The sequence below is a fragment of the Rhinatrema bivittatum genome, chromosome 18 (genome assembly GCF_901001135.1).
Source record: "Rhinatrema bivittatum chromosome 18, aRhiBiv1.1, whole genome shotgun sequence".
Lineage (NCBI taxonomy): Eukaryota > Metazoa > Chordata > Amphibia > Gymnophiona > Rhinatrematidae > Rhinatrema > Rhinatrema bivittatum.
The window spans coordinates 14,032,759-14,059,028 of NC_042632.1; the positions used below are offsets into that span (position 1 = coordinate 14,032,759).

At 43.8% G+C, this 26,270-nt stretch overlaps 1 protein-coding gene and 1 non-coding gene across 2 annotated transcripts in view; both read right to left on the reverse strand.

The window, feature by feature from the left end:
• Nucleotides 1-2,043: 2,043 nt before the first annotated feature.
• HSPA9 (heat shock protein family A (Hsp70) member 9) overlaps nt 2,044-26,270 on the reverse strand; it is an 85,810-nt gene continuing 61,583 nt past the window's right edge. The window contains 8 exon segments of the mRNA XM_029583357.1: nt 2,044-2,803; nt 4,545-4,685; nt 4,965-5,057; nt 6,347-6,441; nt 12,449-12,566; nt 18,558-18,660; nt 21,859-22,055; nt 25,460-25,708. Coding sequence (XP_029439217.1) covers nt 2,735-2,803; nt 4,545-4,685; nt 4,965-5,057; nt 6,347-6,441; nt 12,449-12,566; nt 18,558-18,660; nt 21,859-22,055; nt 25,460-25,708 — 1,065 coding nt within the window. The 3' untranslated portion in view covers nt 2,044-2,734.
• Nucleotides 18,819-18,885, reverse strand: LOC115080098. Its single transcript, XR_003853519.1, has one exon. It is a non-coding gene; the product is annotated as a small nucleolar RNA SNORD63 (small nucleolar RNA).

The window sequence follows — 26,270 nt, forward strand, 5'->3', positions numbered from 1 at the left end:
AAAAACTTACCGGATTCCGCGAAGTTGAAAAAAATTTGTCGAAGGGAGACCCCTGAGGGGCAAATTTTCTTCGGAAAGAAAAAACTGAATTCCTGTCAGGAACGTGGTAAGAAGAGCTCCTTTCGCCGCGTGGCAACTGCTGCGCGGAAAAAAGAAGACTGAAGGGAGACCCCTGCTGGCTGCAGGGTCAGTGCCGTGCTGGGCATGCCCAGTAGGGCATGCCCAGCACGGCACGGCAGTTCTGTTAAACTTTGACAGAAGTTTTCCGTGGTGGGCTCCATCCTCGATGTCACCCATTTGTGAGGACAACCATCCTGCTTGTCCTGTGAGAAATAAACACTGTAAACATGATAGGACATACATGAATGAATTAAACATATAAATATAAATAAGATATGACATTAAAATATTCAAATATCGAAGTGTTAAAAAAAGAGAATTAAAACAAGGTACCACATAAAAACAAAAAAATAGGGAATGGTGAATAAAACAGAAAATGTCATGCCTCTGTATTGCTCCATGGTGAGACTGCACCTTGAATACTGTGTATAATTCTGGTCACCGCATCTCAAAAAAGATATAATTGCGATGGAGAAGGTACAGAGAAGGGCTACCAAAATGATAAGGGGAATGGAACAACTCCCCTATGAGGAAAGACTAAAGAGGTTAGGACTTTTCAGCTTGGAGAAGAGACGACTGAGGGGGGATATGATAGAGGTGTTTAAAATCATGAGAGGTCTAGAGCGGGTAGATGTGAATCGGTTATTTACTCTTTCGGATAGTAGAAAGACTAGGGGGCACTCCATGAAGTTAGCATGGGGCACATTTAAAACTAATCGGAGAAAGTTCTTTTTTACTCAACGCACAATTAAACGCTGGAATTTGTTGCCAGAGGACGTGGTTAGTACAGAAAGGGTGGTGGACATGGAACCACCCCCCCCCCCAGTGGAGGTGGTGGAGACAGTACCTGTATTCAAGAAAGCATGGGACAAGCACAGGTGATCTGAGGAAGGAAGTTATGCAGTTGTGAGGATGGGTAGAATAGATATGCTAGACGGTTGTTTTATGCCATTGTTTCCATGAATATCTAGGTATATTGGATGGAGCAATTGGTCTTTTTCTGCCTTCATCTACTGTCTGTTATATATATTTACTCAAAGTATGTAATTTGCAACCTACCACATCCTGTTTTACAAGTATCCAATGTAACTGCAACATGGTATAAAAATCTAAATAAAATAAATATTACATTTCACCAGGACACACAATTCAGTTGTATTTTTGTGATTAAAGCAGGTAGATTAGATTGTTTTGTTTCAACTGTTTATTAACAAGAAATGACAAAAATAACCAATCACAATTACATGTGTGTTGGGCATGCTAGGGTGTTGTATGAGTTTACTACTATAACTTGGTATTTTGTGTAAATTTAGTGATGTACTGCATTAATGTTGCTTGTTTGGTGTTTATTGTAAATCACTTATGATTAGAAGTGAGGCATCACATTTGGAAATAAAAATTACATTATGCAAACACACAGATGCTTGCTTTCATCAGTTTCTGCTCATGTCAAAAAATTGCAAGCATGTGATAAAAGTAGCACAGAAAGATTGTCCATTAAACCCCGCCTTAAAAAGCACAAAACAGAAAATCAAACACTCATGGTTCTTGTGGCCCAGAAATTAAATAATTTTTAAACCAGTTACACCATTTCCTGTTCAAACTCATGCTTTTAAAATGTTTACACCCATATGTTAGGCCTGCCTCACTGAATATCTACAGCCAAGCTAGCTAAATTATAGCCTGTGGCTGCTATTACAGGTGGTGCAGGACCAGGACCTGGTCTTAGGCCACAAGGGAAATTTTTGGTCTGGAACTCCAGGAGGGTAAATGCCCTCTCCTCTCCCTAGGGACCACCAATTTGGCCCTTGAGCTCAAAAAGTTTGCCCACTCAAGAACTATATGAACCAATTCCCCTCCACCCACCAACAGGTTTCAATGTTTTTCATGGAAATTGGCACAATGACAAAAAAGAAACAAACATTTTAAAATCCAGAATGGATCAAGTAAGATTTATTAGGGAAGATATTTTCCTGTAAAACAAGATCCAAGAACAGAAAGTGGACAGGCACAGTCTGCAATAAACCACTGTAGACTTAAGACAAATATAGCCCGTGTGTTTTATGCAATAAGTTAATTGCAAATTCTGAATATGTTCTTTTCTCTGAAATTTTGCAGCAGATCCAGCCACTTTTTGAAAGCAGGACCTATTGGTTAAAATTTACCAAAAAAAAATACTGAAAAGCACAGCTAAACATATACTAACAGCAAAATTTGTCCATTTCACATGCTTACACTTTCAGCATCCTCCAGTGTTCTCTCCATTTAGCACCCATCATCCATACCCACCCTTTTCTCTCTCATATATCGGAATCTGCAACATGGTTTTAATCATAGAAAACTTCAGTAGAGTGTGAAGTGTTAGAAATAAGTGATCTTCTATGCACAGTTGAAACAAGAGGCTGGACATATAGAACTTTACATACCACATGAATTACATTTTGCAAATGAAAATAGCTAAAGTCAACATTTCACTAAATTAATACAGTAAAGAAATTATATATAGAATACTGCAAAAACACAGTAAGAGACCAAATTTTGCCTAGCTCTGCTCAGGAAAGGACAGTCTTCACTCCCAAGCTTCAGGTATCGCCGCTCACGTTCAAGGTGACATTTACTGTTTCTCTTCCTTCTGATCTTCTTTGTGATCTGCACTTCCTGCACCCTCTCTTTCAGAGGCCATCTGTTGAAAGCATAAGCAGCAATATTTTTGAAAGGTAATACAGCATCAACATCCTAGAAACATTCTTTTATGTAAGTCCAGTCTATAAATTATATTACATTCTGGTTGGCTTACCACTGCTTAAAATGAACAGTCTAATTCCATCAGGAACATAGTGAATAATGGCAGAAATACCAAATTGTCCCATCTAGCTTGCCCAGTTGCAATACTTTGGGTAGCTGAGCATATACATTCTCATACTCCACCCACCAATTCACCCTCCTCCACGTCTTCTCAACTTTCAACCCTTTTCTTCCTACTGTCCTCTAGATCAGTCCCCTATTAAAAGCACTGGCTTCTACCATTTCCACTGGCAGGACACTTCAGGACTGTCATCTTTCTCTGATTCTTACAAGAGGAACACTAAATCCAAACACCCAGGTCCTCTTTCATGTCTTATCACCAAGTTTTCTAATAATCAGAGCTATCAAAATTAGCTAAGCCTCTGAGCACAACATCCAGCCTCACTCACTGAACTTTAGTAGGACTGTGGTTAAAACCCAATCGGGTTGTCCCAATGACTGTTTGAAGGCCTGATGCAGCTCTGCCACTGCTGCCCTGTGCAGATTAGGCCAAAGCCTGCCTGAGAGCCTGATGCTGTCTTGTGTGGTATTTTGTTGCTTTGAATATTTTTTTGGGGGGGGGAAGGTTTCTTGAAAGTCAGTATCCTATTCTAAATGATTCTGGCATTTGTCTTGATTTTTGCAATGCACAACAAAATAGCAGGTGTCATTGACTGGTTAAAAACTGGGGGAAAAATGTTATTGCTATTTGAAAATAATAATGCCTCATAAGAGAAAAGCAAAGGTGAGGGTGTTTCTGGCTGAGCCCTGCCTTCCATTGCAGCAACATCTCATACCGGAGTTTGCAAAACCCACGCTGATTCAGGGGTCGACTATCCCCGCTGGTGGAGCGGCGAGAGGAACTTCTCTCTCACCTGGGGAAATCTCCTTAAGTCTCCCTGCACCCCGACAGTTGATTACAGTTATAAAGTATCCATGCAAATGTGTTTTAAAGCTTCACGGAACCACATATATATATATATATATATTTTTTTTTTTTAAGTAAATCAGTTAAGAGATTTCTTGGGAGCTAGGAGACAAGTTTCAGTTATTAATGTGAATGGGGATAATTAGATAAATTGTGGGTAACTCATCTGCCATTTTTTGTTTTTTTTGGTGAAATTCCTCATTTTCAGATGTCCACCTCCCATATTACCTCTATGATGTCTGGACATGTTAAACAAAAGTGACGAATGAGTCATTTATATTTTCCTTAAATTGAATTGTTATTTTAGAATTGTATTTTCAGTTTAAACATGTCTATTATTTCTTGTACAAGGTTGATTACTTTGTATAATTTGTGAAAAAGCAATAGAGAGTAAATATTAAAACTGGGGGAAAAGTAAGTCTACAATCATGGCCTATTTTCAGCTATTATAGATGTTTCTTACACTGGAATGTAATTGGATGTATATATGAGAGTAGCATCACCCTTGTGATTAGGGTTTGCTGAAAAGTAAGATGCCTTTATGCGCTCCAAGGTAAAGGTAGATGTAAAAAGGAGCACGATGCCGAATGCATCTCATACAAGAATCTGTCACAGTCACCCAGGCACTATCACCTTACATGTAATTTCCAAAACTTGCACACATGCCCAACCTTAGTCCTCTCCCAGGCCCCCCATTTTGTATAACACCTACTTTTTTGTAAGCCATTTCAAAGAGCTTGAGTGAAGCTTGCTGGAGGCTGGATGCAGCTTGCCTGATGTTCTCCCCAGTCTCAGTATCTTTGCGCGCCAACAGCTCCCTCATTTTGGCAATTTCCTCTTTCAGTTTATTGCACTGTGAAAATAAGGGAATCATAAATACAGTTGCACAAGCAAAATGCACAACTTAAGAGCCAAGGCAGAAGCTAGACACAGTGTGCAGACAGATGGGATCAGAATCCGGAACCTATTATGTAACTGCATAAGGTGACAAACTAATTTATATAAAATCAGTCCTGTTGTACTTTGGTAACAGAACATACTTATATGTCTTCAGGTGCTACTTTTTTCTTACTATAATGAACAGAGGCTAACCACGTTAATATAAGCAAAACTACAGCATAAGGATATTTACCTCATCAGCTGGCAGCTGATCTTTAAATTCTTCCATCTTGGATTCTGTGTCATGGATGATTCCTTCTGCACTGTTTACAGCTTCAACACGTTCCTGCATATAAAGTTACAAGATCAGACAGCTCTGCAACCCAGACCTTTTAAACATCAGATACACATAGAACTGGATTGATTTCAGGTTATAATAAGGATCTTGTGGTGATTTGTAGCAATGTATTCACTCAGATTAGTCAATTAACCAAGCGCATGAACCCAGAACACGGAGATCCAGATAGTCTTAGTCAAGTGACTGGAACACTGAACAGAGAAGCAGATTAAAAGTAACATGTGTGTCCATTTATGGAGTAGCACAAATAGTAAATATGCTTTAAGTTGCATTAAGTCATCCAGCAGCACAGCAATGCAAGAGTCAGGCTCACAACCTACACCCAACTCCTGTGGCTCAGGAGGGTATGCTTATGTTTATTATTTCTTGATGAATTATAACTTAATGAAACGGTAACATAAGAACAATAAGCAAAACATAAGAGAACACGTGCAAATATAAAACGTAATAGGTAAAATGTAAGATTAGGTTACAAAAGAATTAGGTGTGGATAAGTTTGTTGAAAGAAATGAGTCTTTAGGACCTTTCTAAACTTCAAGCATTCTTAAGTGGTAATGAATTCTAGAGGCAGGGGTCAGGAAAGAGAAGCAGATATCTCTGGATCTTTCAAAACTTATTTCTTTGGCAAAGGGCACTACTAAAAGCTCCTGCTGGGAGAAGCGTAGTGAACATGGCAGGTAGGGAGAAATTAAAGAAGATGAGGGTGCCCCAATGCAGAGCTTTATCCAATCAAATTGAATGTGTAGACACACTGGGAGCCAATATAGAGTGACCAGGAGAGGGGGTTACATGATCAAACTTGGATTTTCCAAAAATAAGTTTAGCTGCAGCATTCTGTACCATTTGAATCCATCTAATCTGGACAAAAGCGAGATCAAGTGAGTGAGTTAAAGTTTTGAGGTCTGCAGGCTCTAGAAAAGGTCAAAGACAACGTATAAACCAAGAAAAAATAAGAATTTTGCATAAGGTTGGAAATAGAAGGTACTAGGGAGTTCTTATGATGGACTAGGTATGCGCTGCACAAGAGCTTTGAATAACAGTGCAAAATTCTATGAATGCTAATTCTCATTCCCTCAGAACCTACCATATGCAAATTTATCACAACCTCATTGATTTGGGATGACTAGGACCACTCACCTCTCTCTATGCAATTTGGTGAGTTATGTAGTCAAACAATTCTAACCCATGGGGTGAAATACCGTCAGATTTTAAGGATTGTGGTAGACTTATAGCAAAAACAATTGTAGTTGGATTATAAAAAACTTTTAGAGAATTACCTTTTTTCGTCTGTCTTCTTCAGCATACTTTTCTGCATTCTTGACCATGTTCTCAATATCGTCTTTGCTTAAACCACCAGAAGACTGGATGACAACTACAAAAAGAACAGCAAGATATTCTCATTACAGCAACATGGAAGAGTAATGAACACAATTGTGAAACTGCTGAATAGCGTTCCAGTAACCTTTGTATAAATGCTTGCAAAGGACTGAGCCAGCCAAAGCCGGAAGAGAGGAAAAGCATCAAAAAGGGCTCATTAGGATATTCATTGTACAGGGGAAGGGATGTATCTGGGCTACACTGCAGACAAAGAAGCAACAAAATATAATAGAAGTTCCACTTAGATCTAATGGAGCCTACATTGTAGGATGCATGCACAGGTAGATCAGAACCCACCTCCTCCAACTCCCCCTAGTCAGAAACCTTGTGGCAGACCTGCCCCCACCCCCCCAGGGATATGACCCAAAATCAGGTGTTGGGGGTGGTGGGAAGGAAGAAATTCAGTGATCTTATTAGCCTACTTCCTAAAAGAAGAGACAGCTCAACAGAAAGCAGATGTGGGAGAGGAAAGAACCAAATGTAAGTGAGGTATTGTCCAAGAAGAGGGAGGCTGAAGGGCATCCATAAAACCGCAGTTACAATCAAATCAAATGACCAGAAGTCCAGGGAGAGGTTGATGTTCTTGATCAGGTACTGGCTTATGAAGCATACTTTAAAGGGAAATTTCCTTTCCATTAGAACTGCTACATCAGTCCATGTCCTGACAAGTGGGTTTATTTCCCCCGTATCAGCAAATGAAGGCAGACAACACTTTTTTCCTCTGACATCATAGCCACTACTTAGGGGTGGTGCTCTGCAAAAGGAGTCCAGTAACCTTTGGTCAAAGCTTCAGATCAGACTCCATATATTTTTATTTATTTTCTTTACAATATTTATGATTCATCCTTCCAGGTTGATCAGGGAGGTTTACATCATTAAAACATAGCTAAGGAACTCCAAATACCAACACAATTCCTTCATCAAAACTGAGAAGAAGCTTTCTTGTAGAAGGAAGCAAATTAAAACATACAAAAAGCCCAGGGAGACCTCAGCTATGTAACCAGCTAACTAATCTGCAAAAACAAAAAACAGACACTCTCGCTTCCCAGGTGGGTCCTGGACTGGTGTAGCAGTACTAAAGGAAATTAACATGTAAGCTAACATCCCCCCTCCATATCGTTCTGCTACACCAGTCCAGATCATGACAAGCAGGAAATATCAAAGCATCATCTACCTGGGCAGGAGGAAGCAAGGGCCACCTGCAGGACCCCACTCTGTATGCTGAATCCTCTTGCACTATTAAATTCAGGTTCTAATGCTTTGCAAAGTTATGTAGAATGGACCAAGTGACCACCCTGCAAATATCAGCTGGAGGCGGCACCTGCACCTCTGCCCTAGTCAAATGTGCCAGCAGCAATTCAGGCAGCTTCCTGCCCTTGACAGCAAATCACTGATTCAATAGTCTCCTTTAGTCAGAGAATCAGAGTGGCCTTTGAGGCCATGTCACCCTTTTGTGAACCTCCAAAGAGGACAAACAGCCTGTCTGACCTTTGGAAGTCTTTGGTAATTTCCAACTAGGGAAGATAACTCTCTGCACATCCAAGCACTCGAAACTAAGAACTACACTCCTCATGGGCAAAGGCCAGTAAAGAAATAAAAAGAGATATTAATCAGACTATGGAACACAGAGTTTACCTTTGGAAGAAATGGCAGCACTGGTCAAAAACTCACCAAAATTACCAAAAAGGGATCCCAGCAAGATAGAACCTGGAGATCCTAAACAGGTTGAGTAGTGCAAATAGCAATCAAAAATGCCGGTTTCAGGGATACATCTTTCAGAGATATCTAGTGCAAAGGTTCAAAAGGAGCTGTCATCCATGCCCGGAGGACCAAATTAAGGTCCCATGGCCAAAAAGAGGGCCGCAACCACTCGATCCCCTTCAGAAAACAAAAAACATCCGGATGCGCCACAATAGCTGCACCCCCCAGTTGACTCAGCACGAAATATCTGCCATCTGTTCCTTCAGACCTTTATCTAGAGCTGCTTGAAGGAAGGCCAAAATGCAAGGAATATCTGCCCGCCATGGAGATCTGCCCGCCATGGAGATCTGCCCGCCATGGAGATCTGCCCAGCCACTAGACCCAAATATAAGCCAGGGAAGTCTACCTTAAATTCAACATGGTAGCAATTATGGAGGACTTTTCACAGAGGAATTCTTACAGTGCCATCTCTATTCAAGAACCAAGCTATAAAATAAAATGGAGCTGGAACCTCTATGACCACTGACCCCTGAACCAACAAGCACCCTTGGAGGCAGAGAGGCTGGTCCACCTGAAGATGCACAAGATCTGCATAGCCAATCCGGTGCCACCAGGATAACCTGGTTGCATTCTAGTTCTATCCTGCACACAGTCTGCCTTTGAGCACTCACAGGGGGGGAGGCGGGGGGAAGGGTAAAATTCCCCCCTGCCAGCCACAGCAGGACTTGGGTGTCAATACCCATTGGCCCTAGTTCCCTTCACCGACTGAAGAAGCACTCTGCCTTCTTGTTCTTAAGCCAAGTGGATCTGATGGTGTGCCCCTAACAGTGGCAGACCCTGTAAAAGGCTTCCTGACAACTCCCATTCTCCAGGATCTAACAGACTGTAGCTGAGAAAACTAGCCAGCACGTTCTTTTGTCTGGCCATGTGGGCTGCAGATATTAACTGTAGATGCCTCTCTACAGAGATTCCCTGGCTCCTTGTTCCCCCTCGCCAACTGACATATGCCATGGCAGTAGCATTGTCAGAGAGGATTCAAACAGCCTTCCCCCTCAGTAGTAGCAGAAGTGATGGAAAGCCAAGCGAATGGCTGTGGTCTCCAGCCGATTGGATGGATCACCGGGCCTCCTCCTGAGCCATTTGTTCCTGGCAATGAGCACCCCCAATCCGAGAGACTCTCGTCAATTGTTACAAAGATCCAGGCCAGCATGCTGAGGCTGTGACAAATGAGAAGGGACCAGCCACCAGTGCAGAGGGTCATGAACCTTCTAACTCAGAGGGAACTGTACCCCATAATCCTGAGATCCATTTTGGATCTCAAGGGCATCAACTTATGAGTCAAGCAATTCAGGATGGAAACAGTGCACTGTTATAATGGCAGTACAAACAGGGGAATACTTTATGTGTCTGGATCTGATGGAGGCATACCTGCATATTCCCATTAGTCGGGATATCAACGGCTCCTTCAGCTTGCCATTCTGAATTGTCATTACCAGTTTCAGGCCTTGCCATTCGGGCTGGCCACGGTGCCCAGGAATTTTTCCAAGATCATGGTGGTAGTGGTAGCCCTATGCAAAGATGGAATTCTAGTTCATCCCTAACTGGACTGGTTGATTCAGTCCAAGAGCGTGGCAGAGTCTTCATGCTTCTCAGAGTGCTTTTGTTGCTACAGGACCTAGGCTAGATGGTGAATCTGGCCAAGAGCATTTTGCAGCTGTCTCAGACTTTGCCCTGTCTCGTATCGAAGTGAATCCCGAGATACTACAGAGTATTTGCTGGAGACTTGAGTCCAAAAGGTTGATGAGTCTAGTTCAAACCCTGATGAACACTGCTCACCCAACCGTGTGGTCTTATCTGCAGGTCCTGGGGGTTGATGGCTGCCGCATTGGAAGTAGTTCCCTGGGCAAGGACACGTGACCTCTTCAACGTGCATTGCTTTCCTGATGGAAACCGCAGTCACGGAATTATGTGGTGAGGCTGCTCCTACCATTGGAGATGAAGTCTCATTTGAACTGGTGGCTACAGGCAGATCATTTCAGGAAGAGAGTTTCCCTGGAGACGCTAGATTGGTTGGTACTCACAACAGAAGCGAGACTTTTGGGCTAGGGAGCTCACTGTCAGATGATGGTGCAAGGTCACTGGAATGCAGAGGAGCAGCAGTGGAACAGCAACAGATTGGAAGCATGGGCAGTTCGGTTAGCATGCCTGTGGTTCACCGAGCATCTAGAGGCTCGGGCAGTCCAGCTAATATCAGACAATGCAGTTGAGTTATACGATAAGTTAGTTATAGTTATGATATGTTAAGCTATCGATATGACAAGACAGTTTTGATATGTTTAATTTATAACTCGTTCCTTATTTAATCGCCTCACTGTTCTATGTAACACTCCTTAGCAAATTTTTGTAGTTACACTGTAAACCGGTATGATTTGTATTCTTACAGGAACATCGGTATAGAAAAATTAAAAATAAATAAATGCAAACAATGGTGGCTTACATCAATCGGGGGTGGAACCAAGTGTCAACATTGAGGGAGATAGATGCACTCATGGTGTGGGCAGAACAACATTTTTTAGGAATATCCACCTCTCACATTGCCAGAAAGTACAATATCAGAGTCTACTTCCTCAGCAGGAAAAGCTTGGACCCAGGAGAATGGGAGTTGGTGGATAATTTGGACAGTTTGAAGCCTGGTGTTCTGAGCAAGGTTCTCAAACTCTCTCAAGGTGGTTATTCCTTTGATTTTGGAATTCTTACAGGTTACAATGTGTAAGGGCTTGGCCCTTAACACCTTGAAAGTTCAAGTTGCAGCTCGCTTGTTATAGGAGGAGAGTCAATAGCAGGCCTTTGTCTTCCCATCCTGTCGTGTCCCGTTTCTTATAGGGAGAAAAGCATCTTCGCCCCCACTATGGCTTCTGCTACCTCTCTGGGACCTTAATTTAGTCTCAGTTCTTAGCAAGTCCAACCTTTCGACTGCTGCATGCTCTTTCATTGCAACTGCTTACCTTGAAGACAGTTTTTCTGGTAGCAATCTGTTTGGCACGATGGGTCTCCTAACTGCAGGCTCTCTTGCCAAGAGCCTTTTCTGCATATGACTCCGGGAGCAGTACAGATTTGGATTGTGCCCTCTTTTTTGCCAAAGGTGGCTTTGGAGTTTCATTTGAATCAGTCCATTTCCCTGCCCACCTTGGACAGGGAGAGATGAGCACAAGCACTTTTTTTTTAGTTCTTTGATGTCAAGCGTCATTTGCTGCGGTATTTTGAGATGACTAATCTGTTCAGAAGTCTCATCGCCTGTTAGTGCTCCATGGTGGCAGTAAACAGGGAGCACCGGCAATGCAGGCAATGAAAGCCCATTGGGTTAATGAAGTCATTATGGCTGCCTATGTGGCTGCAGAGGTTGCCTTGCCAAAAAAACAGATTAGACCGCATTCCACAAAGGCTCAGGCAGTATCCTGGAACTTATAGCCTGCTGAGATTTGCCAAGCAGTGAAGTGGTCCCATCTTTGCACATCTTTTCCAAGCATTACCGCTTGGATGTTTGAGCTAGGGAGCATGTCGTATTCATGTGGGCAGTTTTGACTAGACCGCTGGCAGCCTTCCACCCTTTTTCGGGATTAGCTTTGGTACATCCCACTGGTGGAGACTGACCTACCATAATGCAGAGGAAGAAGAAGTTCCTACTAATCAATTATTTCCTTTAATGAGGGCAGGTCAATCCCAGACCCCTCACAGGCTGCCGATGTTGAATTTATGGTTAACCTTTTCAGGGCGAACATGGCAAAGTGTGATTTCTGCTCTTTAATGGAAGACTGGTAAAAGTGGCTTTTCTCGCCCCTTAATTTACTGCACATTACTTCTTTTATCTGAACTCAGTGTTCCCGTTAGGTTGGAAGTATCAGTGGTTGATTATATTTGAACATCATCATTAACAATCAGTTTGTCCACAGTTTGGCTTTTTCAGAGAATACTGGCAGACTGATGTCAGCTTTTGCTCCATCTCCATCTGCTGGCAGAGGTGCGTAACCCACTAGTGGAGGATGGACCTGCCCTTAGAGGAAAGGAAATTATCAGGTAAGCAGTAAGGTCTCCCTGGTCATGACCTGGACTAGTGCAGCAGAAAGACATGCAAAGTCAAAAATAGAGGAAGTTGCTTAAGGAAAGAAAAGAGACTGAAGAGTTGCTGGCATGGAACACAAGACTAACTTATTGCAATTATAGTAATTCTATCATCAATCAAGGAATGAACTGAACATATACTGATTGGCATCTAAACACAAACTGGGTGAAAAATTACTTACTTTGCTGTTCACGTCCTGTACCTTTGTCTTTAGCCGAAACATGAACAATACCATTAGCATCAATATCAAATGTGACCTCTATCTGAGGAACTCCACGCGGTGCAGGTGGAATTCCAACCTGAAAACAGAAATTGAGAGACATTACCTTCTTCAGAATATGCTCCAATGCATAAAACTAGGCAAATAAAGCAGGTTCAGTCAGATTATGAGATTAGAACACAGCTCATAAGCATTTACAGCTTGACTGCACAGTGTTACCCAACTACAAAGAGTCAATTTAATGGAGAAATTACCTAATAATTTTGTTTTCCTTAGTGTAGACAAATGGACTCAGAACCAGTGGGTTATGTGCTCTTCTGCTAGTAGATGGGAGACTGAGTCAGATTTCAAGCTGACGTCACTCTAGATATACCCAGCAGTAACCTCAGCTCTTTGCTTAAATAACGATTAAAACTTGAACTGGTTCAACTGATTTCAAAACTGGAGACCGCCAGTGCACTCAACCAATTAACGCCGACACCAGACAAACTGTGGGTGTCTTGAACTAGGGGCAGGCAGCGGCTTAGTCTCAAGGTTTGCATTCAGAGGTCCTCCTTCTCTGGGGCAACAGTGGGTGGGATGCTGAGTCCATCTGCCTACACTAAGGACAATGAAATCATCAGGTAAGTAATTTCTTCATTTCCTAGCATGTAGCCAGATGGACTCAGGACCAGTGAGATGCTCAAAAGCTACTCCCAGACAGGGCGGGAGGTTGCCTGTGGCCCACTTAGTACTGCCCTTGCGAAGGCTGCGTCCTCTCGGGCCTGAACATCTAGGTGATAGAACCTGGAGGTGTGTAGGAAGAACCACTTCGCCGCCCGACAGAAGCTTGGTTTCTGCCCAAGAAACTGCCTGGGCCCTAGTAGAATGAGCTTAACCCGTAATGGTAAGGGCTTTCCTGCCTCTATGTAAGCTCCCTTGATTACTTCTTTGATCCAGCGGGGTATGGTCACCCACAAGGCTGCTTCTCCTTGCTTCTTCCTGCTGTGAAGAACGAATAAGTGATCCGTTTTGCACACCGGTTCCGATCTTTCCAGGTATCACACCAGGAGTGTGCCGACATTTAGATGGCAAAGAAGGTGCGAGTCTTCCAAGTCCTTATGTTCATCCGGAGATGGCAGAGATATGGCCTGGTTCAAATGAAACTCTGAGACCACTTTCGGTAGGAAGTAGGGGACGGAGCGCAGCTTTATGGTTCCAGGCGTGAACCTAAGGAACAGTTCCCGACAGGATAGTGCCTGTAGTTCAGAGATGAGACGAGCTAACATACTGCCACCAGGAATACTGACTTCAATGTTAAGAGGCTTAGTGACAGACCACACTTTGGTCTGAAGGAAGCCATGCTAGGAAGTCTAATACTAGATTGACATTCCATAGGGGCACCAGGGGGTGGGCAGAGTTGTTTAACCCCTTTTAGGAAACGGGACAAATCCGGTTGAGTTGATAGGCGGCTACCGTCCACTTCGGCCCTGAAGCAGGACAGTGCGGCTACTTGGACCTTGAGGGAGTTGAGTGATAACCCCTTCTTCATACAGTTCTGTAGGAACTCTAGAATCATGGGGATCTTGGCTGTCCGCAGGAGTAACCTGCGGTCCTCACACCAGGCTTCCAATGCTCTCCAGATCCATATGTATGACAGGGATGTTGAAAACTTGCAAGTGCCAAGTAGTGTGTCAATCACAGCCTTCGAGTAACCGTGCTTTTTCAGGTGAGCCCTCTCAAGGGCCAGACCTTAAGAAAGATCTTAGTGAAAAATCGGGTCCTGCTGGAGAAGGTCCCTCTGTGGAGGTAGGCACAGAGGGCTCCCCGCAAAGAGTCTCTACATGTCTGTGTACCATGGGCGTCTTGGCCAATCTTGGGCCACTCGTAGAACTAGTCCCCTGTGATGATCTATCTTGTGAATGACCTTGCCCAGTAGTGGCCATGGGGGGGGGGGGGGGGGGGGGGGGGGGGGGAAGAGGAGGGGGGAGAAGGTGTATAGTAAGTCTTCCTCTGGCCAAGTCTGGACGAGAGCATCAATCCCTTGGGAGTGTGGCTCATCTGCGGCTGAAGAACCTGGGGACTTGGGCACCAAGATAGGTGGCCAGTAGCTCCATAGCTGGGAGGCCCCAGCGATTTACTATTAGTTGGAAGGCTGTGAGAGAAAGCATCCATTCCCCCGGGCCCAGGCTCTCTCTGCTGAGGAAGTCTGCTGAGACGTCTTTTCCTGCGACGTGGGAGGCAGAGATCCCTTGTAGGTTTATCTCCACCCATGCCATGAGAGAGAGTATCTCCAGAAACACGTGCCGACTCCTCCCTGGCAGTTGATGTAAGCAATCGTTGTAGCCTTGTCCAACATTACTCGAATCGCTTTGCCTCAGAGTCTGTGACTGAATTGCAGGCACACTAGTCTGACTGCTCAAGCTTCCAGGTGGTTTATGTTCCATTCCGCCTCTTCCTTGTTCTATTGTCCCAGGGCCAGTTCCTGACAGAAGGCTCCCCACCCTCATAGGCTTGCATCCATGGTGAGCAAGATCCAGTTCGGTGGGGATAGGCTTACTCTTCTGCTTAGGTGGTTTTCCTGTAGCCACCACTGAAGCTAAGAACATACCTCCGCTAGTAGTTGGAGACGAATTGAGTAGTCCTGGGACAGTGGGTTCCATCGTGACAGTAAGGAGCGCTGAAGCGGTCGCATGTGGGCCCTTGCCCACGGGACGACCTCCAGGGTTGATGCCGTGAGGCTGAGGACTTGAAAATAACCCCATACCTTGGGGCGTGCATTGGTCATCAATTGTCGTAATTGTTCCATCAGTTTCCTTCTCCTCAGGGGAGAGAGGAAGACTGTTCTGTTTGGTATCGAAACAGACCCCCAGGTACTCTAGAGATTGAGAGGGCTGCAGACTGCTCTTGCCCATGTTCACGACCCAACCGAGTTCCTGCAGTAGGCTCCAGACTCTGCTGGTCACCTGCTGGCTCTCTTCCGAAGACTTTGCCCTGATCAGTCGTCCAGGTAAGCGTGTACCAAGATCCCTTCCTTCCTCAGTGTTGTCGCCACGACCACCATAATTTTGGAGAATGTTCTGGGGGTGGTTGCTAGGCCGAAAGGTAGCACTCTGAACTGGAAATGGTGACCCAGTATCGCAAAGTGTAGAAAACGCTGGTGATCTTGATGGGCTGGAATGTGAAGGTAGGCTTTGGAGAGGTCCAGGGAGGTTAGAAACTCTCCTGGTTGTATTGCCATTATTACGGAGTGAAGAGTCTCCATGCAGAAGTGTAGTATCCACAGATGACTGTTGACGTTCTTGAGATCCAAGATGGGTTAGAATGATCCTTCCTTCTTGGGAATGATAAAATAGATAGAATAGCATCCCGTATTTTGTTGGGGCATGGGAACTGGAGTTATTGCATTCAGACTGAGTAGTCTTGTCAGAGTGGCTTCCACTGGCAGTCTCTTGGTGTGGGAGTGGCAGGGTGACGACAAATTTGTCTCGAGGGATGCTGCGGAACTCTAGAGTAATCTTTTCTAATGATGTTTAGTACCCATTTGTCCGATGTTATCTCAACCCATCTTTGGTAGAAGAGGGCAAGTCGACCTATTTCCTCTTCCTGTGGATGGGTCGGCCCATTCTCATTGGGAAGCACGGCTGGAGCCTGCCCCCAGGCCTGTCGATTCCGAAAGGGCTGGGACCTTCCGGAGGGACAAGGTGCCTGGAACTGCGAGTTCCTGTAGGTTCTAAAGCATTGCGAGCCTCTGCCCTTGGTTCTTCTGGGGGAGGGATGCTGAGATCTTTTACTCCTGTCTTCCAGTAGCCGAGGGAGTCGGCCCATTTGCTGGCTAAATTCTCTAATTCGCTTCCGAACAAGACATCCTTTAAAGGGCATTCTTGTGAGATTTGCTTTAGAGGTCGCGTCAGCAGACCAATTCCATAGCCATAGTTGTCTTCTGGCCGCCACTACCGAAGCTATACCCCAGATCTGAGCTCGCGTCCGTCAGGAAGGCTGCTGCAGGTTCCATTGTCTCACTGGTATACGTTCTGGAGTTATTTGCCTCTCTCGAGAGGAGCAAGCAGGAACATGCCACCAGTGCACAGCAGGAAGCAATCTGCAGTGTCATTGCTGTTGTGTCGCAGGCCTGCTTAAGAATGGATTCCAATAGTCTATCCTGCGTATCCTTCAATGCAGCCCCTCACTCAACGGGAATGGTTGTTCACTTTGAGACAGCACAGACTATGGCGTCCACTTTCGGAAGACACAGGCGTTCCTTGGTCACTGGTTCCAGAAGGTATAGGGCTTCTAAGGCCCGACCCCCTTTGAAGCTGGCCTCCAGGGCATCCCACTCCAGGTCAATCAGCTTCTGGATGGCTTCCATCATTGGAAAATAGCATGAGGCTTTACGAAGGGACACCAGGATGGGGTCTTCTTTGGTTCTGCCATAAGATCCGTGCCTGGAATACCCAGAGTCTGGGAAACAAGGGCTGGTAATTCATCCTTGTGGAAGAAGCTAAGCATGGTTCGGTATGGTTCCAGGCCTGGAGGGATTTCTCCTTCTTCCAGGGAGCTGCCATCATCTGAGGTGTCTGGGTCCCTGTCAAGGAAATCCTTGGTTAGGCGAGGCATGTCTCGAGGCATCTGAGCAGGGCTGGGAGGATCTTGTGCTTCCAGCAGGGGTTGAGCCCAGGGCGCAGCCGGGGCTGATTGTGCTTTAATGAAGGCTTGCAGCTCTTGAAAAAATTCTAACCAGGAGAAGGTCCCTGGGTCCATGTTAATCCCAGGGGGAGTCTGATTAGGGGCCCTAGAGGTGCCCCCTCTTGTGGAGAAGTCATCTCGGAAATGCATAGATCCGGGGAGCTGTCATCTGTAGCAGTTCCAGACCCATCCCCCAACAGTGAGGGACCAGGCACTGGTTCCCCCTGAGCTTCTTCACAAGGCTGACAGACAGGATTCCAGTTCAGGCTGCATGGCTTTTGTGGCAGACTGTGCAAAGAGAGTGCCTTCTTGGATGCCAATGCCATAGCCTCTATGTCTAGGCACACAGCTAATGAGCTTCAATGTGCGCGGTGCCCTCAGTTGTGCGCATGGCTATGTGTGTTGCTGTGCGCGCAGCTGTGTTGGACGCACACAAGTTAGGCGCATCAGCCGCCTGGCCTGCCCCACGCGTACCGCCGATCAAGAAGGGAAGATGGCGCTCCAGAGGGTCTCCACATGGACCCCTGTACCGGGTCAGGGCCTAGCCCAACCAGGGCTGCTCAGCCCGTCTGTGCTCTCTTTTTTTTTTTACCTCGCCGGAAGGAAAAAACAGAATCAGTACAGCAGAGTCTGAGACCTGAATTTAAGATTTTCTGCTTACCTGGTCTCGCCGCTTACCAATCATGTGCTGGGACCCTTAGGTTTCACCGCAGGAGACCGGAGCTCAATCATCTTTAAGGTAAAATTGTTTCTTCTTTGCTGTAATTCTTAACACTATTCTAGTGTGTGGGATAGTGTCATCTGCTAGGAGACAGATACTGAAGAGCTGAGGTCACTGCAGGGGTATATCTAGAGTGACGTCAGCTTGAAATCTGACTCCATCTCCCATCTGCTAGCAGAAGAGCACATAACCCACTGGTCCTGAGTCCATCTGGCTTCACACTAGGAAATCTCTTAAAGATGCTAGTTTGCCATACCAACTGAACCTTGACCTTGGGTTTACATACATTAACATTCATTCAGATAAGACTTATCCCTTCAGATGCTTGCAAAGTTTTGGAATGCAATTAAAGATTTTTTTGTACTTTAATTATAGAAGCATCTACAAGTGTGGAATTCCTGAAAATCATATTAAGTACTTTACAAGATACCATCAGTTCTCAGGGCCTGCCATAACCAGATGGCACCCCATGCTGTAAAAGATCACTAGACTTGCTGCATGCGAAAGACTAGGAATACAAGTAGTAATTAAACCAGTTCAGAGTACCACAATTTCAATTAGTCCTGAACTGAAATACCTTATCTGAAAGCATGGGTAGACATTTTCTTCCCTGGCAAATGGAGGCAGTGGTCAACCTTCTGTTAGATCAATATACCAAATACAGCCAAGACCTTTTACACTTACCAATGTAAACTGGCCCAAAAGTTTGTTATCATTTGCCATCTCTCTCTCTCCTTGACACACTTTAATCTCAACCTGTGTCTGTCCATCAGCTGCAGTAGAGAAACACCTGCAGGAAGTGGAAAACCATTTCCAAAATTACTTCCACAATTAATAAAGCAGTCTGCATTTGCCAAGGTTTTCTTGTAGGGTTCAGGAGAAAAAAAAATGCAACTGAAAGTACCCTGAAATTAAAGCAGCCAAGGCAGCAGCATCAGCAGTCCCTGTGCTCAGTCAGTAAAAGCATCCACAACAGTTTCAGAATGATGTGTTGACAAAAACATCACAGCACAGGCAAATTCCCTAAACCACCTGCTGCCACTTCATGGATATATAGTAATATAGTGAATTTCAGCAGAAAAAAACCCAAGTGGTCCATTCAGTCTGCCCAATTTTTATGGGTAATGACTGATATGCTGGGCAGGTTACTCTTCATTTCCAGCCTTTAGCCAAGTAAGGATCCTCTGAGTTTATCCCACACCCTTTTGGATTCCATTACCATTCTCATCTTCACCACCTCTTCCTTGCCTCCACCACCCTTTAAGAAATATTTCTTGATGTTGTTCCTGAATCTATCCCTTTTGGAGTTTCGTACCATGACCGCCAATTCTACAGATTTTTTTCCCCACTGGAAAAGGTTGGATTCTTATGCATCACTAACACTTTGAAATACCTTAAAAGACTGCATCAAGCTCCCCTCTCCTCCAGTGTATACATATTCAGGTCTTCCAGTATCATCTCAGATGGCTTTTGATGCAGACCCCACACATAAGAACATAATTGCCATACTGGGTCAGACCAAGGGTCCATCAAGCCCAGTATCCCACTTCCAACAGTGGCCAATCCAAGTCATAAGTACCTGGCAAGTACCCAAACATTAAATAAATCTCAAGCTACTATTGCTTAATTAATGGCAATTTATGGATCTTTCCTCTAGGAACTTATCCAAACCTTTTTTTAACCCAGCTACACTACCTGCTGTAACCACATCCTCTAGCAATGAATTCCAGAGCTTAACTATGTGCTGAGTTAAAAAGAATTTCTTTGATTTGTTTTAAATGAGCTACTTGCTAACTTCATGGACTGCCCCCTAACCTATTATCTGAGAGTAAACAGATTTACATTAACTTGATCAAGTCCTTTCATGATTTTGTAGACCTCTGATATCCCACCCTTAGTCGTCATTTCTTCTCCAAATTGAACAGCCCTACCTCATATGGGCAGCCGTTCCATGCCACTTATTTTGGTCGCCCTTCTCTGCACTCTCTCCAGTGCAACTATATCGTTTTTGAGATGCGGCGACCAGAATGGCACACAGCATTCAAGAGGCGGTCTGCAATTTCTCTAGACCACTTCCATTCTGTCTCCAGAACTGAACTCAGTACTCCACATGAGGCCCCAAAGACCTGTGCAAGGGCACTTCCCTTTTCTTATTGGTGATAATGCCATTGAACAAGTCTCTGGCTAAGCCACACCTGGAGTACTATGCTCAGTTCTGGAGCGAGATCTGTGGAGGGAGGAGAGCATGCTGGAACCTTCCTTTTGAAAGCTCCACACTCACTCAGGTTTATGTACAAATCCTTCAAAGCAGGTGCAATTTCTTGACCTATTCCTGCAGATGCAGGGATCCCCTTTGAAAATGAGCTTGTGCCACACAAGCCCCATTCGGATTTAAAATAATTTCCCTAGAAGTGGCTAGAATCAAAGGAGAAAAAAAAATAATAATGCTCATAGTAATAATTAAAATAACATTGTACAGGATGGTCAAGCTCAAATGACAACAAAAGGAACTTACTGTTATGCTCACCAGTTCATCAATTCCTATATAATCTCATATTCTTTGAATTATTTTATTTACTTCAAAAGCCCAGCAATCCCCGATGATCAATTCTTCTTTGTGAAAATGTTCACAACCACTGCCAAAGAACTGGCTTGTTGTACATATTCCTTCAAGCGTCCCAGATAATCAATTCTTCTTTGTGCAAATATTCTCAACTACTTCAAAAGTAGTTGCAGTGGTTGTGAACATTTTCACAAAGAAGAATTGATCATCGGGGATTGCTGGGCTTTTGAAGCAGTGGTGAATATTGGTCCAATGAGGGATTGATTACCTGTGACTCGAAGAAATATTCACAATAAGCCAGGGCTTTTGCAGCAGTTGTGAACATTGCACAAAGAACAATTGATTATCTGGGATTGATAACAAGTCAGGAATAAGTGAATGTATATATGACTAGGAGGTTTGACACATATTGGATTACCCATGGGATAAATTTCATCAGGTGCATAAGTAGACAGTTTTTCGGCATCTAAGGAGTAATGGTGTTTTTATATTGTGTAAAAAAAAGTGGGTATTTTTAAATGTTTGGGGAAGGGCAGGGGCGTATGGGAACAGTGTGAATGAGGTGTGAATGGATAATTTAAATGTGAATAATTTAAATATATGAAAACTGAGAAATTATTGTAGTCATTAATTTGAAATAAAATAATTCAAAGAATATGAGATTATATAGGAATTGATGAAGTGGTGAGCATAACAGTAAGTTCCTTTTGTTGTCATTTGAGTATGATTATAGGACAAGAGGGTATCTGTGTTATTGACTAAGGGTAGGCATCACAGGATGATCAAGGACAGTTGCCAGGTTCTGTTGCTATTTTGAATTGTTATCTAGATGCAACATTTTCTTATTGTGGCACGGGCACCAGCCAAGCCCCTTTTCTCACACAGCTGCTGTCCCATCTCGTGCTCACTCAACAGCAGCTTCCCCCATCCCACCCTTTGCCCACCTCGAATCTGCTTCTATGCAATGCAGGCTGCCTCACTCTTCCAGGCCAGTTGCATTCTTTCAGAGGAGCTCAATGGAGAACGTCTGTCTTTGCTATCAGCCTCCGTGAAGCCTGTACAGCTGTTCCTGCTATACTCATGGAAGCCAGGTTTATAAAGTGGCACACTGCAGTCTAATGAACTACAATGCTCGCTGTTTAAATAAATACGCCAATTCCTTTAAGTGTAGCAGGCTGGACTTATGTACATTTTCCCATGGAAAACTTGCAAGTGGGTCACAAGCATCACTGACGACATTCAGCAGGGGGAAAAAGTTACAAAGTAAAACCTCTAAGTAAATGTACTCTGAAATCAGAAGTAGAGTAATAAACAATTTGCCATTTTAGAGTGCTCTCTCATTTTTATGGAATTTGGTCCTTTCCCCCCCCCCCAAGGGAAAAAGACTAGTTACGCAGCCTGGGCCTGCAGAGAGGGATTCATACCTGGCTCTTTTTGGTTGGAATAGTGGTGTTCCTGTTGATGAGTTTGGTGAAGACCCCTCCCAGAGTCTCAATTCCTAGGGACAGGGGCGTAACATCCAGCAACAAGACATCTGTAACATCACCGGCTAACACTCCGCCTTGAATGGCAGCCCCGATAGCAACCGCCTCATCAGGATTAACTGCCTTTACTTGGAGCTCGGCCAAAACATATCTTGCACAGTCTGCTGGACCCTAAATATGCAAAGAGGACAAAGGTGACTGGAGGACTGAGGTGAAATATGCAAGATTATTTACTATAACTCTAGTGCTACACAATTTAGAAAGAAAAACTACAGCCACTCTGAGTGCAGCCTTAGGTAGGAACTACTAATTCATCAGCTGCTTACAACATATCTACAAGGGAGAAGAGGCTGGGGAAAGAGTCAAGAATGGAATAAAACTGTTGCAGAACGTCCTAAGACGTTCTTAAAGGCTGAAGGTCCCTTGAGAGAAAGCCAAGCTATACCATCTGAGCTTGGCATATGATGTGCCTTGAAAAACAAGAAGCCCATCCCATAGGACTCCTTATTCACTTAAAGTGAAAAGTGTTTTTGCTGGGAATGGTCTTCCTTGTTTAATGGAGCTGGATATGCTCCCTGCCCTTCAACAGTTTGGTTTCTGTGTTCATTAATGTTCAGAATGTATTTATAAATACATCATAGTGCAGAATCCAGACCCAAAGTGGCCTTAAAAAAAAAAATTACATTGGCTAATCAGCACATCCCTTCTGTATTAACTGAAGAGTGTAAACCACACGAGTCAATAATCTTTTTGAGCTTTTAGACAAATCTTGCAGTCATTTTCTACCTATTTCCCAGGCAGTTTTTAGTTTTGTGTAACTCCTAGACTAATGAATATATGTGGGGATAACACCCCAAAGCAAAAATTATGATTTTTGGTGATAATTTTTCTCTAAAAAATGACTTGGCTGATGTCAGTGATGTAATCCAGCATGTCACCTGACATGGGTTCAGTGCTGCCGCTGCTCTCTGCTGCTGACTCCTCCTAGTCGTCCCCCCCTATTCCCCCCCCCACAAAAAAAAAAACATCCTAGCTCCCTTCTGCTCTCATGAGAGCAACGAGAGGACTAATGGGGTGAGGAACACAGAGTAAAGCACAAGTGCTACATGAGATAAACACTGCCTTTGGGACTCTGCCTACATACTGATGAGTGTGCCTGAACAGAAAACCAACATGGAGAAAGGCAAATGCCCCAGAATCCTCTGTTTTCTTAGAGTTCATACAGCCAAGGCAGTCTAAGTGATTTATTGAGATTGACTTGCAGAATTTCCAGGACATCTGGACAGGCAGTCGAAGCTGGCTTCATACAGTGATGTCTAATTATAGGGTCACACAAAGCAGAAGCCAACTGAGAGAACTTCAGGCTATACTGTCACAATAAGAAGCACCATTCACAGGAATATCTGTAAACACAACTTCAGATGTGTTAATTGCCCTGACCAGCAAGATTCTAACAGAACAAAGGACTATCTAGAGCGTGATGGTAAATGGGCCCCACCTGGGAGAAGTAATCAGGGCAGTTTAGGGATAATCACATCATATTGTTGACATGACAACCAATGTAAATTATCCTCTTGACAGTCATGCAACTCTAGAATCCTCTACAATATTGTATGTTATCTATAAAAGAAGGATCACTTCCTGTATACGATGCTGGTAGTCAGTTTGTTAAGAGACATGGCATCAGCATCTCCCAAGAATACTTATATAAATAAATAAAAAATTATGCTTTATAAAAAAAAATCTAAGTGTTCTTGTATCCCTGGACATAAGTGTCAAAGAATGGCCTGGTGCTTAAGACAAGCAGAAAGGGTTTGTTTTTGTTTTTTTTAAATGACTTTGCTGCTGCTCATATTGCCCTCTCAATGCCTCTCCTGGTATGGGGCAGAGAGGAAAGCAGGAAGGAGTAATATTTAATTGCAATTTAGGACCAAAGAAAGTTGTTGCCCCTCCTTCCATATTCAATCAAGGAGGGACAAAAAAAAAAATCCACACATATGTAGTGAAACAAATCACTCTTAGCATTTAATGAAGTGTGGGTTTTTTTGTTTTTTTAAACTGCTGTTGCCTTCATGCACTTCCGTGCACCCTCCCCCATGCTTTTCCTGCTCCAATTGTGACTAGGGAAGAAGTAAAGCTGCTGGCTTATAACGTTGCCATAACTTGCCTGAGAAAGTTACTTGTCATGTGCAATACCTTCATACCTCAGTTTTACTTTAAAAATGCAAAAACATTGAGCTGCAAATGTTGATTGTAATTTTAAACAAAATCTGAACATAATTTTTTTTAATTTAATAAAAACTAAAAAGGTACCCAAAATGATACCTTATGCTGTAAAAAATACCAACATTTTAGTACCCACTAAACCTCCTCCCCCCAATTACTAATCCCCCCTAAATCCCTAGGATCAGAAGCTCTAAATATATTATATATTGGGAACACGTGTTGTAAGTGTACATAAGACTTGCCATACTGGGTCAGACCAAAGGTCCATCAAGCCCAGTGTCCTTTTCCCAACAGTGGCCAAGCCAGGTCACAAGTACCTGGCAGCATACCAAAGGGTAGCCCCCCACTTTCCTCCCCGAAATAAGCAAGGGGGCCACCTTCAAGTACTGCAGAGCATAAACGAGCTCACTGCAATCCCAAGCTCAGGATTCTCCTACTGGGTAGGGCACACAGCAAAATGCTGCAAGGTTAAACAGCATCACTCAGTGTTTCCGTTTAAAAACAAAAATGGGAGCTCAGTAAGAGTCATTTTTGTTTTGAAGACAAAAAAGTACAGTTTCAGCAGTATAAGGAATGAGGAGTCTGTAGAATTTCAACAGTCTACAGTGCAAAAATACAGCTTCTCATGTCTCAAGTCCATTAGGAAGAGGAGTCATCCTTCCAGCCTTCACAGCCCTCAAACATGAGAATCCTCCTCTTCCACTTGCCTCCCAGACAAGTTGTTCTGCCAGTGACCTAGTGACAAATGACTCCCAGAACTGCAGATCATAGGATCTTCTCCAACCACTTGAGTAGCCATCTCTCCCAGTGACAGGCAAAGCTACCCAGCTGATATTCTGGTCCATGCCAAAACTTAATCCATCCCAGCCTCGAAAGCGCCAGCCCTCATGTTTTTTCCTATAGAAGTCAACTTGTAAGAAAACTTGTTACAGAACAGGTCTCTCTTCCTCTCTTAAAGGAAAATCCACAAACAAGATCCTGGGCAGAGGGAGAGGTGGGTAAGCAAAAAAGAAAGGCACAGAGTTGAAATGAGCAAACAAAAAAGATTTCTATTCCCTTCCCCATGTCAAATTTTCCACCTAACAGACCCCCCCCCCCCCCCCCCCCCCCAAAAAAAAGACCAAATTTCCACCTAGCAGATCTAACAATTGAAAGCTTGGCTTTATGACGACATATCACTTCATATAACTGCATGAACCATAAACAGGGCTCAAGCTCACTGTGCTTCCCTCAAAGTTCTTCTCTGCTTTCATTACAACATAGAATGCTTGCACAAAACTAGATTCTAGTTGTGCTCCGACAGCCTCAACTACTCTCCAACTCAGGAAGATAAATAGAAATGAAGATCATACCTTAGGCATTCTGGTCATGCCTCCCACCAGAAGTACCTCTCCGACGTCACTCTTGCTGACCTCTGCATCCTGCATGGCTTTTTGGCAGGGCGCAATTGTCCTCTTAATCAGATCAGCAACAATTCCCTCAAATTGTGAACGAGTCAACTTCATGTTCAAGTGCTTTGGTCCAGAGGAATCCATAGTAAGGTATGGCAGATTAATGTCCGTCTGCAATCCAAAAAAAAAAAAAAAATTCAGAGAAAAACACTAGTCCGTTCAACAATGCTCATACATTCTGGATAAAATTAATGGATCAACTAGCACAATTTTCAAACTGGCACCAGCCCACCCCTCTCCCCCAGCTTAGCAAATCTACCCATTAGTAAGGAGGCCTACCTATAACTTTCACAAACATTCAAACTAAGACATAAAAAGCCAGGCAATAGAGACACTTTGAAAAGCTTTAAGCAAGTTTGCTTACCATAAACTGTGTTTTCCATAGATAGCAGGATGAATTAGCCATTACATGTGGATGATGTCATTTGGTGGCATTGAGCGGACTCTTCTCTCCAAGTTGGTAGAGCTTTGAGCTCTACCGAGAATGTATGGGCATTTCCTCATGAGCCTCCTCAGTCTATATGAGATACATATCTAGCTATGTAGTTGACTCTCCAGGGAGGCAGGTGGGCATTTCAAGGCTAATTCATCCTAGGGAAAACACTATTTATGATAAGCAAACATGCTTTTTGTATTGATTAGCAGGATGAATTAGCCATTACATGTGAGGAGA